At 42.0% G+C, this 15254-nt stretch overlaps 1 protein-coding gene across 1 annotated transcript; it reads left to right on the forward strand.

The window, feature by feature from the left end:
- Window positions 1-766: 766 nt before the first annotated feature.
- EXOSC10 (exosome component 10) lies at window positions 767-15025 on the forward strand (the record flags this gene model as incomplete). The annotated part of the gene is made up of 24 exons (XM_026862935.1): window positions 767-912; window positions 1364-1487; window positions 1983-2087; window positions 2424-2589; window positions 3336-3447; window positions 3733-3808; window positions 3952-4062; window positions 4495-4638; window positions 4953-5143; window positions 5857-6013; window positions 6652-6800; window positions 7144-7194; window positions 7976-8087; window positions 8755-8805; window positions 9355-9433; window positions 9574-9695; window positions 10031-10126; window positions 10743-10817; window positions 11302-11389; window positions 11609-11682; window positions 12227-12395; window positions 12877-12938; window positions 14197-14270; window positions 14836-15025. Coding segments are annotated over 24 exons (2565 nt in total), but the record flags the coding sequence as incomplete, so codon positions are not given.
- Window positions 15026-15254: the final 229 nt, after the last annotated feature.

The following is a 15254-nucleotide window of genomic DNA, read 5'->3' on the forward strand; positions in this document are numbered from 1 at the left end:
TGCACTACCGCTCCCGGCGTGCTGTGCGCGGCCCGGGGCATGCCGGGAGCTGTAGTTCTCTGCTCTGGGGGTGCCTGAGGACCCCCACTTCAGTAGGTGCCACCCGTGAGGGGCCCTCCTGGGCGCTGCCCGCCGTGCGCAGCAAGCCCTGGGGATTCGGGCCGCTCCCGCGGGTGCCAGGGACCAGAGACACGCGTCGGGCCCTGTTACCACCCTGGGCTCGGGCCTCTGGTGCTGAGCACGGTTCTGTCCCTCAGTGGGGGTTTGCCGCCTCCCCGGCGCGAGTTCGTGAAATGCGGAGGGGTCAGACCCCTCGTGAGGGCCTTTGTTGGACCTGCGGAGATGGGTGTTGCCCCTTGGATACGGATCATAACATCTACTTTATGTTTCACCTGCGCACGCTGCTGCATCCAAGGAAGGGAATGACTACCGGCTCTCAAGCAGGAAGCTCTGTAGGGTTATGGGGTTTTGTTAAATTAATAAAGTAATTATCCGTGTTCGTGCTGATATAACAATCTTTCTTTCAGAGCTTAAATACTAGACTGAGTTTTAAGTGTTATTATTAGACTTCCACCATTGTAAAGATCTCTAAATAGACAATGTGAACTAAAGGACTGTAAATTTACTCATGTTGAAAAGCCACATGTTATTATATGTGTTAGAACCACACAGTTCAAGCAAGCTACGGAAAACACGCTTCTACTAAATAGTATGCTGGGTAATCAGAGGAATAAAATACAGACAAAACTGCTAATAAAATGGTATTCTTGCACAGTATGCTCTTGGCACAGTGGTAGCTGCAACAAAAGCATCTAATGGGCTTCCTCAGCCTGGCGACGAGTATGACTTCTACCGAAGCTTCCCTGGCTTCCAGGCATACTGTGAAACACAGGGTGACCGTCTCCTTCACTGGTAAGGATGCTTTTGCTTCTTTGGGCCATAGATAAGAGCTTCCAATCCAAAACTGAAGCTAGCACCCTTCTTTGGAGACCCCAAACTTGCTCTAGATAAAAAGATGTTTTGTTTCGCATACCTAATTTTAGCTACTTTTCTAGCACTTGACAGTTTAAGTAACAAGTTTAAAGAGGACCTTTCATGAGTCTTTGGATAAAGACCTGGGCAGAGGCTGATATTAAGTGCGTTAGGCTGTTTTAAAAGTCATGTGGTTTGTAAGAAATTAATCCTAACACTTAATACTGTGTAGGTGTTTCTTCTATTCACAGCTCATGCTGTGTTATCTATAGGTATTGCATTTGATTTATTTTTAAACTTTGAGTATATAGAAAGTTGAAGAGAATTGGACATTTTAGTGTTCAGCATGTCTGCTTTCAAACTCCTAATAGCTGTACTGTTCTCTTGCAAGCATGAGCAAGGTGATGCAGTATCACGGCTGCCGTAGCCACATAAAAGATCGCAGCAAAGTGACAGAACTGGAAGATAAATTTGATATGCTGGTCGACTCCAACGATGTCATTCTTGAAAGAGTGGTAAGCAGATTAATTCTGGATGTTGTTCCTATAAACTGTTCACTTGCCACAAGTTCTTTTTTTCATGCAAGATTTTCAGTGGTAGTGCTTTCACAGTTTTATCTAGTGTTGCCTCAATCTGATGGTTTTCCTTTTTTATTTTAAAAACATTTCCATTTGCTAGGCCAGTGGTCGTAGCAGCTAAGGCAGATGGGTTATGGCCCAAAGGGAAGGAACATAATATGTGACCTGTGAGGAAGTTAAATCATTTTGGAACAAGAACCTCCCAACCTGAGAACAGTTCTGTCAGTTCAGAGCTGCTTCTCTGAGGAAACTTGTCCTACCCTGATGTTCAACATGTTGCTTATGCATTTGTCTGCCTCATGTTGCACAGAATTCAGGCGAAATGGCTGTGGGGCACTTAGCTGTATGTCTATCTGTATTGTCTGACTAGAGTGGCTGAGCATAGTAGTTTAACAGGTGTTTGATTTTTCACCTTGCTTTTCTGGAATTCAGGGTATTTTATTGGATGAAGCAGCAGGAGTGAACAAAAACCAGCAGCCAGTCCTCCCTGCTGGGTTACAGCCCCCACAGACGATCATTTCCAGCTGGAACCGTAAGGTGAGGCCTCTTCACTCAGTTTGCTATGTTATCTCAGCTTTTATCCCAGCATCAGCACTATTGATTTTCCAGTGGAGTTGAGGATTTAAATGTTCTGTTCTGGTTTTTGATATGTCTTAACTTCCTACCTCTTTTTTTTTTTTGTTTTTCTCTATTTATTCAAACTTGATTCTGGATCCTGATTCAGAGAACTTTCATTCTTAGGTGAATCACTTTTGAGTTTGGGGTATATTCCTCTGACTGTTGGGTCAGAAACAGACTAAAGAAAAATATGTAAAAGAAACAACATCTGTTAAGTCATGTAAGTTTTACCTGTGGTTTATCTTTTTTAAATAGGCAGGAGAATTCCACAAGAGAAGTCAATCTGAAACCTTCCGACTGCTTCATGCCAAGAATATCGCTCGACCACAGCTTAAGTTTCGGGAGAAGATTGACAATTCCAACACTCCCTTTGTACCTAAACTTTTTATTAAGCCAAATGCTTTGAAACCTTTGCCTGAAGGTAAGTGCTTTATTTTTTGTTGGGTAACCTATTGAGACTATTTGACAAATCTGTCCTCACAGTCTAGAGGAGAAATCATTGTTAAAACAAGGAACAGCAAGAGATGTTGATCATTTGGGTGTAAGCTCACTCTGTGACTCCACACATGTGTAACGTAAGGGTCAATCAGCATACAACAACATCTTGTTGGTATCCAGCAAATAATCTGTTCCGAACAGATACTCTGCTGCTTATTTTTACCACCGTTGAACCTACATGAGAGTCACTCTGGCACTGGAAGTGGTCTTGACTAGTCTAGTTGGCTTTACAGATACTCCTTTCTAATTAGTTAGGAGCACCAGATGTACGCTTAGATCTATCTTTGCTTTGGGTGCTTTATCAAAGCCGCCAGCCTAACATCATGTCTCGGCAAGATGTCATTCTGCTGCTGGTGATTCATCCTTAGTCTGCACTGATGTGGCTGTACTTGGAGTAACTGGGAATGATTGAAAGATTTTTCTGAAGATTTTTCAATCTCCTTCCAAGCTCTTGAGCAGAACCATCTTGTGTCTTGCTTAACAACAGCCTAGTAAAACCTAGTTGTCATTAGAGGTGCTAACAGGAAAAGCTGCAGGTCTCAGTTGTTAAGACTTTTGACACTTTACGATGTTAATAAGAACTTGTGGTGGGTGGAGGGGAGAGTGGTAGTAGGCTGAGAACATGTTATGTGTGGGATCCAGTCCAGTTGTTCCATATTGGTTGTTCAGCCCTCACAAAAAGTGGACGGGAACGCAAGGAGCGCCCTGAAGACTTGGATGTGCCAGCTGCTTTGGCAGACTTCATACACCAGCAGAGGACGCAGCAAACTGAGCAAGACATGTAAGAAATTAAATTGACAGCAAGGTGCTTGGAGTATCACTGGTGAACATGCACTTGTATAGTCCCATTGTGCTGATGCTATTCATGTGTAACAGTTCTGCATGTCTGTGTCTGCACATCATGTTGTGTGTGATTCGCTTTAGACATCTGAAGTTATTTTAAGCCTGTGATTAATAAAAGATAAAATTTCTACTTAATAGGGAAGCTGCCATAGCTCTCAAAGTCTCTGTGCTCTGGCTTCATAAAGATGACTGAAGTCTGTGCCTGTCTTCCTAATTTGTACAGGTTTGCTCACCCTTACCAGTATGAACTGGAGCTTTTTTCTCCACCAGATGGAGTTCTCAAGAAACCAGAACCCCAGGTTAGTGCCCACATTAATTTAAACTTACTGCAGAGGCAGTCAGTTTACAGACGGCCATACTTGACAAATTTCAGAATGGAGGGTGGAGGTCATGGGTGGGAATTGTCAGAGAACGCACCATGCCTAATAATTTGCTCTGCCAGATGTACAGGCCCATCAAGGAAACACCCTGTCATTTTATCACCACACTGGATGAGCTGGTAGAACTAAATGAAAAGCTTATGAATTGTAAAGAATTTGCCCTGGACTTAGAGGTAATCAAATTACTTTTTCTGTTTAAAAGTTACATGCGTGGTCTTGGTACCTAGGAGACCATTATATTCTTCTAGTCTGTGTTGTAGTCTTCTCTTTCTTCTGCTTTTTGTACTTTCTGACATGAAAAGACAGTCATAACCCCATCAGATATTCTCTAGAAGGTTGAATGAAACTATGACAATATTATAAGTTTTCCAATGGTAGTACTGGCTGCACACTTCATACTGGATTTGATCTTCTTTCAATTCATCCCATGTTTTTTGTCATGTTAGTGACTGCAAAGAGTGACTTGCTCATCCAATTGTCTTTTTCTTTAAGAAGTTCCCTATTACATTTTCTTCCTTCACTTGGGGTGCTGTTTGTTTTATTAGCATTATTGGTATTACTTCTGTAATGGATCCTAGCTTACCTCTCTCTTCCTTGTTTTTCAGCACCATTCCTACAGGAGCTTCCTCGGCTTGACATGTCTGATGCAGATTTCCACCCGAACAGAAGATTTCATTATCGATACACTGGAATTGCGCAGCGACATGAACATTCTCAATGAGACCTTCACAGACCCTGCAATTGTGAAGGTCAGCTGCCAAATTCACCCATTTGCCACCAGGATTCCTTCCCCCCACCCCTTTAAGCTTTATTATAGTTAAAAGCTATGTGTGCTCTATCTTGGTCACTTGGCTCTGCTTTCATTGTAATTTGTTCATGTGCCTGTTTCCTTGATGTAAGTGGGGAGTTACTTGCCAAGTGCACTCATTTAGTAGTTCTGCACTTAACAGTGAAGGACAGAGAGAAGAGAAATCTGGTCCTTGACACGTGAATATGAAACCACAGCACTGCCAGCCTGGAGTAGAAATGTTCTTCATATTCTCAATATGTTTTGCTTTTCAAGGTCCTTCATGGTGCCGATTCAGATGTGGAATGGCTGCAAAAAGACTTTGGTCTGTACTTGGTGAACATGTTTGATACTCACCAAGCTGCACGTCTCCTCAATCTTGGCAGGCATTCTTTGGACCACTTGCTAAAGCTGTATTGCAGTGTAGATGCTGACAAGCAGTACCAGCTGGCTGACTGGAGGATACGGTAAGAACTGACCCCTTAAACAGGCTGGAGCTGCAAGATAGCCCTTACCCGTGTTTGTACTGTTAGAGCAGGAACATATTTCTAGCTGCAAGCCCCATAGCTGTAGGTTAGTCTCAAAGTGAACAAGCACAGCATTTACCTGGCTGTGCTTTAAGTTCTTCTATGAGAGTCACATTTTCCTGTGTTTCTTTAGTAAATGAGTTCTTTTGGGAAGATTAAGTAATGAAAAGATCCTGGAAGCTCACTTCTTGGGAACAGCACTTTAACCACTGCAGTATTCTGGAGAAAGTCAGTATTTGCTCCTCTAGAGCCCCCCAGAACACATTTAGTTGCCCACACTAGCTAGAGCAGTATGCTCTTGGAGCAATGACCTTGGTTATGCAGATGGACCCTGCACACCACAGAGATCCCAGGTCTACTTTATGTAGGCTCTGCAGAGAGAGAATTATGACAAATACCAGAGCAAGCAGTTCTGCTATCTGACTTAGCTACACGACAGTCCCATTCTCAAGCATGTGAATAAGATACCATCTGAATTTGGAGAGTGCACAGCATGTTGCCCAGCAAATCCTTCAGTAAGGAAACAGAAGAATTTCCATATTGGTTCTTGCCCTGTTTTACATGCAGTTTCTCCCAGTATGCCTTGCAAGAGAGAAGTGACGGTTTGGTGGGGCAAATTAAATGTATTTGTGTAATTTTGTTTCTCGTTCTAGCCCTTTGCCAGAAGAAATGATTCAGTATGCCCGTGACGACACTCACTACTTGCTCTACATCTATGATAAAGTGAGGGAGGCGCTGTGGGAGAGAGGGAACGAGCAGCCCACTCAGCTGCAGGTTGTGTGGCAACGCAGCAAGGACATCTGCCTGAAGGTAAAGCTTCACCTGGTTGGATTACCTGGGTCAGAGCTTGGGCTGAGTAGTACAGAAAGTCCTTTACCTGTTCTACACCTCTTACATAGACGCAGGGTTTTTTTTACTTTTTGTGTGTCTGAAAACAGCTGTGCAAACTGACTCAGTTGTGTGCAGTCACTTATTTCACTAGCTCAAATCCTTGGACTCAGATGCCTTCTTGCTGTTTTTTGAATGCTAGTACTCCTTGGCCTCCCGATGCGTTCAGGTGTGTCTTTTCCAAGAGAGATGTTACATTTCCAGTTCTACTGGATGTTCCTAGAAGTTCAAAGCCTAGCTGGAGTTGCATTATGAGATAATTGTGTTCTGCCTGTGGAAAATACTGTCTGTGAAAGTAGTAAGGCTTGAAGATATTCTATGTCTAAAGCTGCTCCTGGAGTTGATGAGAGTGAATTTCCCCTAGAAACGGGTGAGATACATGTTTTTCAGGGATAGGCTCCTACCAACAGTTTAGGATAAAAGCTTCAAGACACATTGTATCTGAGTTTATTCAGTCCCTTTATGTCTGTGGGAGATTCTGTCTGTGTCAGTGAAGCAAGGCAAACTAGAAAGCACAGATCTGGTACTGATCATGAGTGTTTCTTTTTCTTCTTGTTCAGAAATACATCAAGCCCCTCTTTTCAGATGAATCCTACCTTGAGCTCTACAGGAGGCAGAAAAAACATCTCAACACGCAGCAGCTAGCAGCATTTAGGTTGCTCTTTGCATGGAGAGACAAGATAGCACGTCAAGAGGATGAGAGTACAGGGTAGGAAGTCTTTTGTTACACACACTGGCTTAATACTTCTGCTTATTATTGTTATTAATACTTTAATAATACTGAGTCTCTTGTATTGTGCCTTTCCCACCCCCGAGGTGGAACCATTTTGTTACCTGTAGAAATTAGTGTACTACCTCAGGCTTCTTTTTACACATAAGTCCTGTTACATTAGCAGTAAGTTCTTACAGGTACCTAGATCAGTCCTATTTAATTTATTTTTAACTGGTTTCATCTTTTCAGACCTTGTAATTGGGCAGACTTGTGCACTTTGTAGGTATTTTTAAGAGTTTTTAACATTATGTTACATTTACACCACCTCTTCATGTTGTAGGTATGTGCTACCAAATCATATGCTACTGAAGATTGCAGAGGAGCTGCCCAAGTAAGTTTTGTTCATCCTTGAGGAGTCCCATTTGATTTTTATATCCAGCAAGGCAAGTCATTTCCTAGTGTATAATTACTTCTGCAGTTGGTTCCTTCCTTCCAGCTGTCAATACTGCTTTTCTCTACAGTTGTTCAGTCTGGAAGAGAAATAAATAGCAATACTCCTTCAGAAGGCTACAGACTTCTTCTGGGATACATCTCTCTCTGATTTTATTCCACTAATAAAACACATTCCTTTGCATTGCTGTATGTCACATGTTCCCCCTGAGATTCCTACAGTATTACAAGGCAAGAGAGGGATGAGTTCCCCCATAGAATTTATTTGTGGGTTTTTTTAGTTCTGAAAGGGATGGGAGGGTGAGACACAAGGGACAGATCACTTAAATGTTGTATAAACCAGGTGTTTTTCTCAAACACTTGGCACTCATCTAACATCCATACTTGAGAATAATAAAAATGCATCTTTAAACACAAGTCCACTGCTGGGCTCAGCTTCCATAGATGAATATTGAACAAGGATTGAAATGAAGATGGAGTCAGACAGACTGACCACAGAAAAGATAAGTGAGAGGAGAGCTGACTTAATGGTTTCTCCTTATCTGCACAGACCTGGTACAGAGGAATTTTTACAGAGAATAAACTCTGACAGATTAATCTGACTTGTCTTATTCTGTCACAGTCAGGACCATGGTTATTTCTGGTTGCACATCCTTTGAATGCAAATGCCTAACATATCGGCTGTAAATATAGCACACTGAATTTTTCTCATCTCTCTTTAGAGAACCCCAGGGCGTCATTGCTTGCTGTAATCCAGTCCCACCACTAGTTCGCCAGCAGATTAATGAATTGCATCTTCTCATTCAGCAGGCCCGGGAGATGCCTCTTCTCAAGGTAGGAGTAGCTTGTACCACACAAGAGACTCATCACTTGCTTCCATAAGCCAGGGACTGGAGCTAAATGGTGACCTGTGACGATGTATATGCTGAAGTTTGTTTTTTGAACACTGTGAATATAGCATTCTGTAGCAGAGCAGAAAGATATATTGCAGCAGCTTCTTGCCTGTCTATTGTCTCTGTGTACTGGCTTACACACAGTGTTGTTTCCTGGAGAACGAGAGCATTAAAAGGACAGACACTACTTGAATAGGGCGCAGTTGTCTGTCTTACGTTGCTCGTCATGTTTGCCTGTGTGAGGAAGAACTGGACCTTGTGGAACTTGTTAGCCATGTAAATGGATTCGTAAATCTTTTACAGCTATGGTGAAGCAAGAAAAACCCACCCTAGGTATAAGACATTAATCAGTTAAAATACATCGTCAGCATGTTGATATTAGTACAGTCTTCTCCTTTGGTGAAACAGAACCATTTGTGAGCATGAATGTGTCCTTTCAGTGTGAGGTGTTTAAATGTATCCATACACAAACACTACAGGAGAAGAAGAAAGTAATTTTCTTAACCTGCTACCTTGTAATAAATGTGTTGAAAATGTTGATAAGGACGCCAGCATAGAAGAAATAGGACAGGTGCATTTAAGTGACTTATCTTTCTCTCCTGTTCTAGTCAGAGATTGCTTTGGCAGTCAAGAAGAGAGCACCTTTACCCAACCCTGAGGTACTGTTTACATAATATTGTTACTTAATGTCTTAAGCCTTTAGCAAAAATCTAGCTTCTAGTAAATTGTTTACTCAGCCATTTTACAGCTCCCTCCACTTTAGCTTAATGTTACTTTTCCGTGCTAGCCTTATAACATTACCAGCTGTAAATTGGTATTTTACAAACCACCATAATAGCAACACTTAAGGCTTCATCAGCAAACACTCTAGCTGCTGGATACATGTGTGTTAGTCTATATTGATTGATCTGTAAGAAAAGTTTCAGATGAGTTTCTAAGGCTGACTCGTCTGTTCTCCTCGTGTGTGTGTGTGTGTGTCTGTGTGTCTCAAGTAAAGCATCTGCATTAGCCAGGGGGTGTTTGCACAGAGAGACCCCTTTGATGCCAGATGCAATGTGCTCTGGCAGGTGAGATGTATTAAGAATATTCAGTCTCTGAATTTCACCCTTTTATTTGAATTTGCATTCATGTGTCTCTGCAATATGTGAAAACGTACACAGACTCAGAGTAATGTATTAATGGTGTTTGTAATTTGAATCTCTCTGCAGAGGCTGGAGAATGTCTTCTTCGGACCTCATGACAGTTCCCGGATTCCTGTGGGTGATTTTCAGAACAATTCTGCCTTGGGTAATTTGGATTTAACCTAAAAATTGTTCAAATAATGACACGATATGACTTTGACATGGGGAAATAAGCAGCCCTGAAGAAACTTTCAGTGGAGTCTCATTACAAGTGTCTAATAAAAATTTTGTATCCTTTTCCTTCAGAGCCTGCACCGATGTTGGAACATGGCTGTCTCTTTTCAGACAGTGAGAAGACAATGAATATTCAGGGTGCTCAGCCAGAGCAAACATGTCTTGTTGCGACTGCCACTGTCAGCATATTCAGTGTAAGCAACATGTTTGTGATAGTGTCAGTATTTTAAGTATTAGAAAAGATACTTAATAATTTGGTAAAACTGTGTGAAAGTGTTGCAGGAAATACTAAGGTGGGACATGCACAGAACTGATACTGGCTTCCTGTCAAGCGTTTGGCATAACAAGACAGCTAGGTTAGTTGGCCAGCAAGTTAATTACATCTCTCTGGAGGGTTACTGCCATCACAGGAGTTTCAGATTGAGTGAGAAATACATGCATGAAATGGCAGTAGCCAAAACCAAAAATTATCACTGTTAATATTTCTTCCTTTTTTTTTTTTTTTTTTTTTTTTTTTTTTTTTTTTTAGGAATGTGATGAAGATGAGGGAAATGAGAAGACTTTAACCACTGCACAGCAGAAAGCTCAGCGTATAATGGAGTCCTTTGAAAATCCATTTAGAATGGTAAAAGCTCCCAGTACATATTTGTAGCAGGACTCGTAAACTAGTGCAGAGGATGCTCTGACATATCCAAAAGAGCCTGATACTGCATCAGCAGCTGCTCTCTTACTGGGGTTGGGAGATTGTCCTCCTTGCAAAGCACACACGTGTGAACTTGTTTTCAAAACACATTGAAATGCCTCCTAGATGTAGTCTTTCTACATAGTAAACAGACCTTTCACTGTTTTTTTTAATCAAGTTTGAGGGTTTTTTAATTTGCATCACATTTTCATCTCTATGGGTAGAGTTAGTGAGCTGATTTTACTCTTCTAATGAATCAGTAGAACAATAGAGTACTTTGTTATAGATTTGGAGTGGCAAATTACTAGTAAATAGTATCAAAACAACTTTTTCTGGCATGTGGTTGGCGGTTTGTTTGTCAGGGATTTTTTGTTTGGTTTTTCTTTAACATTTCCCTTGGCCATAGCTGTGGTAACTTCTCTTTTTCCAAAAAGTATTCTATCTGTAGAATGTTTATTAAATATGAACTTATGGTTTGGAACATTTTAAGTAACATTCTATCAATGAGTTAAATGTCATGTGCTGTGTTTAAAGCAAAATGGGTTTTTCCTCTCTACAGTACCTACCTTCAGAACAGAATCCTGCCTATGTCTCACAATCTGCAAAGTTTGACCCGTCATCAAAAATTTATGAAGTAAGACTCGTGCTAAAGTTTCCTGTCAAGTAGTACAAAAGAAACAAATAAATAGATTATTTTCCTTTGGGAACCTCAGCAATATAGGTCGTTTGTTTTTTTTTTTTTCCTCCTTGGATTCTCCTTGGAAAAAGAATATTAAGTTTTAAGAAACTTGACATGTTTCTGAATCTGTAGTCATTGTTTCTGTAGCATTTTTATCCTTCAAAGAACCAGGGATTGGAGACATTCCAGTGTATATTCCCTGTCTGTCAAAGCTACAAACTACTACTGAAGTCTGTGTCTGCCTTTGTTCTCATGGCTTGTTTGTAGCTCAGAACTTCTAAAGCACATGGTTTTACTTTACCTGGTGCAGCAGATCTTAATCTCTTTTACAATCCAATTTGATCTTTTGTACTCTTAATGAAGACCAGCATGTGGTAACAAGTTTATAAACTCCCTTTTGCCATAAAACTTTGAAGAAAGTAATTTTTTTTCATTGCAGATCAGCAATCGATGGAAGTTGATGAGTCGGACACAAGTTCAGAAGGAGTCCAAGGATGAAACAAAAAAGAAAGCAGCCCAGCAGTCAGGTATAGCAATTCTTCCCTTTCTCAATGTGCTGGCTAGCATGCTTTTCCCAACACACATAGGTTGTTTCCCAGTTACAAAAAAAACCTCAGATGATGGATTTCCTGATGAATGGCATTGTTTGACAAAGATTGTACTCTGTTTAGTTTGAGACTTGCTGCTTGCTTTTTCTAAGCTGGCTTACCTGCTCCTGTTTTTTACAGTAATGCTTGTTTCTGTAGCTGCTCGTGACCAGGCACAGAAGGTGTATAAAGAGGCAGCAGAAGATATTGTATCTGTTCGTCAGCAAGCTATGGTATGTCATTGGAATTCCCTACTTCCAGTCTTTGCCTCTTTTGGCCTTTATGACATAGCTCAGAAAGAAACCCTGAGCCCTATAACTCTGAAATGTCTGAATGACAGTCTTTTGATAGCAGTCTTTCTGCCCTGTGTGTAGCAACAGGCCCCTAGCAACCGTGCTGTGCAAATCTTTGCATCCTCCTTATCTTCAGTAGGGAATGTTTTCCACTGCTGCAACTCTCTGCTCCTCACTTACCTAGGTTCCCCCAAACCTGCCCGTGGGGCCACAGCAGATCTCAGCCTCTAGTATTCTGTGAAAGGACAACCAGCTTTTCATCTGAAAAGTCTGCTGTGAGGAAAATTTTAAAAAGCAGTTTAGTCCCGAGGAAGAAAGCAAGTGCTTTCTCCCCATGCTATTATTGCCACGGGCAATAGCTGCACCGGGGCATAGGTCCCTTGGGCAGTTCATCTGCATGCTGGTGTTCATGCCTACACAGAGATGTTTCATTCTGCTCTCCTGAACTTGTCCTTGTTTCTGTTCTGTGGGTTTGCTTTCACAGCAGGAACAAGCTAATAAGAAGAGGGAGAGAGTCATGAGTGAAACGGGAACAGAATTGCCAAAACAAGAGAAGAAAAGGCCAAAAGCCTCCCAGCAACCAGAAGAGCTGGAAGCACCAAAGCAGTTTACCCCCTTTGATTACAGCAAGTCCAACTTCAAAGTGTTTGCGGGTAAGATCTGGATCTCTTGATGGAGTGCTGCAGGCTGTGGAAAATGTTGCCAGCTGAGCCCTGAGAAGGCTGTGTGTGAATGTAGGTGCCAGGGCAGTACAAACTGTTACAATGCATTTACCTTACAGTGGGGAAATACTAAAAGAAATTAACCTGGGGAATGCACGGTTTAGCATCCATTTTCCGATTTGGAAACAAAATCCTGAAATCAGTGGCTAAGGGGATTGTGGGCTCGGATTTTGCTTCTTTTCTCTGTAGAGCAAGTCATCTGTTTAATTGAACCCCAGGAACTGGGAGGCAGAGGAGATTTGACTCCTTTGTAACAAGTATCTATTCAAAAGCATCTCCTGCCCTTAAGGGACTGTTGTGGTTTTTATTTTAGCATGTGGGAGACTGCAGTGAAACCTCCTTATCAGGAACACTGTGGAACACACTGTCCTTTATGGAAAATTTTACTGACAGCTTCTCCTCTCTCTCCTAGGAAGCAGCAAATCGAAACAGTCGCCACAGTTTGATCCTGCCAAGCAAGCTTATGCAGGCAAGGTACAGGCATGTCATGAAAAAAGGAGCAGAATTGTTGATGATAGCTGGGGTCTCACTGGGGAAGGCAGATGACTTTTTCTGGATCTGCAGAATGTCCCCTAATACCACTTGGTACTGAGGTGCAGCTTCCAGTCACAAGCTTGTACTTCATATTCTAGCCTCTTCCCATTCAGGAAGAGCTTCCTTGGGGGGGCCCCTCAGACTCTCTTGCTATTTCCCACCCTTCACATATTGTTCACACCTACGCCTCCATACATCACAGGTGTGACACTTATACCACAGCCCAACACCACAAATTCCCAATACCAAATTCAAAGCACTCTCAAAAAATCTCCAGGTCAGTCCAGTTATTCCAGGCCAGTCAATTCTGTGGGTGTTGCCCACATTCTCCACCAAGTACTGTCATTAGGAAAGCAGTCTCAGCTCAGAGAATTTTTACTTACTTAATTGCTAATTGAGACTGAGAGATTAAAGAAAGAAAACATAATCAAACACATACTTAAGGAAACCTGTGACCAAAACAGGGCAGTTCCTGTGTCATCGCCCCCCACCCCACCCTAGGTGACCCCTGCAGACCTGGGTTAACCTAAACACACACACCCCCGCCCCCGTGTGTACCCTGCATAGTGCTCGTGTGTGGAGCGTTTGGGTACTGATGTGTGACGTCAGTTGGCCTTCAGGCATGAAGTAATAGGGTGCCCATGCATGAACTCGGGCACTCGAGAGTTAATTTTTTTAAGTTCTGAAGCTCATTTCTTGCATTTTAGCCTCTTTCCTGCACGTGCTGCTTTCCTGCATATTTAACTGGAGGGCAAATGGTACCAGAGAGCATCTTAGATACTCATTAAAAATCATATTTCAGAAGCTGAACAAGTTTATGCCTGATAGTGTAGGAGACAATTTGCTGTGCAATCCCTTTGCTGTGTCAGTTGAAACTTGTTTGGGGAGGGAAAAAAAGAACCTGGTGAATTTGGGACAACCTGTACAGGTCTTTCTGTCTAGATGGGTAAGATTTGTCATCAGTGGGGTTTTGTGCCTCACATGTCAAGGTCAGAGCAGTGGAACAGCACTTACTCAGATGCATTCAGTGCACACGCATATAAAGAAAACCTGAAACATAAAGCTCACACTGTAAACAGGCAGTGTTCCTTGAAGTTAGAGGGACCTGACAGCACATGAATCTAGTGGAATACACTGTATTTGGCAGGTACCTGAATGTGGTGATGGTGGTGTGTGCTTTTTTTTTTTTCCTGTGCAGAAATTTGCTGGAGCTAACAGACTTCAACAATCTGGAAACAGAAGCATGTCCTACCTGGCTGGGAAAGCTGATAGGTGTGTTGTCAGCCTGCTCTCATCACAGTGGTGAAGTATTTTCACGCCTGTGCCTCCGAGCTATGGGCAAAGCTCTGGGCTATTGTCCTCTATTGCTGTGGGAGCTTAAGCACATGTTTAATGGGAAGAGGTTGTATCACAGCTTGACGTCAGTTTAAAGAAAAAAAAAAATTAAAAAAAAAGCTTGGTCAGGATTAATGCAATCAAAGACAAATCTGGGTGGAAGGTTTGAAATGCTGAGGTAAATGTTTGTGTTAACAGATGTGGGAGTCGCTTTCTTTGGCCATAAAGATAGGTAGAGGTGGGGAGAACACTTGCCTAGCTTGGGAGGAAGATAAGTAACTACTGCCAAATATGAACACTCTTGTTCTGAATAGATAGTGTTTACGAGGCGTGATCCTCGGGTAGTTATAAAAGTGGAACACTACCTAAGGGCAGCATTGCAGGGAGAAGGGTTCTGTCTGCATCATGACTCTCTGAATAGAATTGTAACCTATGGTAGGTTTTCAATCTTGAGTGACCTTGGAGCAAGAGTTAAAAGTCTTTCTGTAACTGTCTTTTGCAGGGGTTCCAGGCACCACTGGCCAAAGAGATAGTCCTTGTTACAGGACCTGTGGGAGTTGCTGCTGAACGAAACAATAGTCAGAAGTATTGTCACCATAGGAAGGCAAATACCAGCCATCGAGAAGTTTTTGTACAGAAAATGTTTTTAAACCCATTAAAATCCTTTTATTCCAAAAGGAAAAAAATCTTAATTGATGTCACTTTTATTATATTCACATTGGGTTTTTTCTAATTCTACTCACAATGTTGCTTTGTTTCTAATTTTGAAAGTTTATCCTGTGTCCCCAGGCACAGTTAGACTAAACTTGTCGCTTCTTGGAGTTGCTTGAAGTCCAGAACCAGCATGTTGGTGAACTGTGAGAGGGACCTGGCACCTCTGAAGCCGGCACAAAACTCATAGATTCAGTAGATATGACTCAG

This window comes from Athene cunicularia (assembly GCF_003259725.1).
Source record: "Athene cunicularia isolate RWA chromosome 21 unlocalized genomic scaffold, athCun1 chr21_part1, whole genome shotgun sequence".
Taxonomy (NCBI): domain Eukaryota; kingdom Metazoa; phylum Chordata; class Aves; order Strigiformes; family Strigidae; genus Athene; species Athene cunicularia.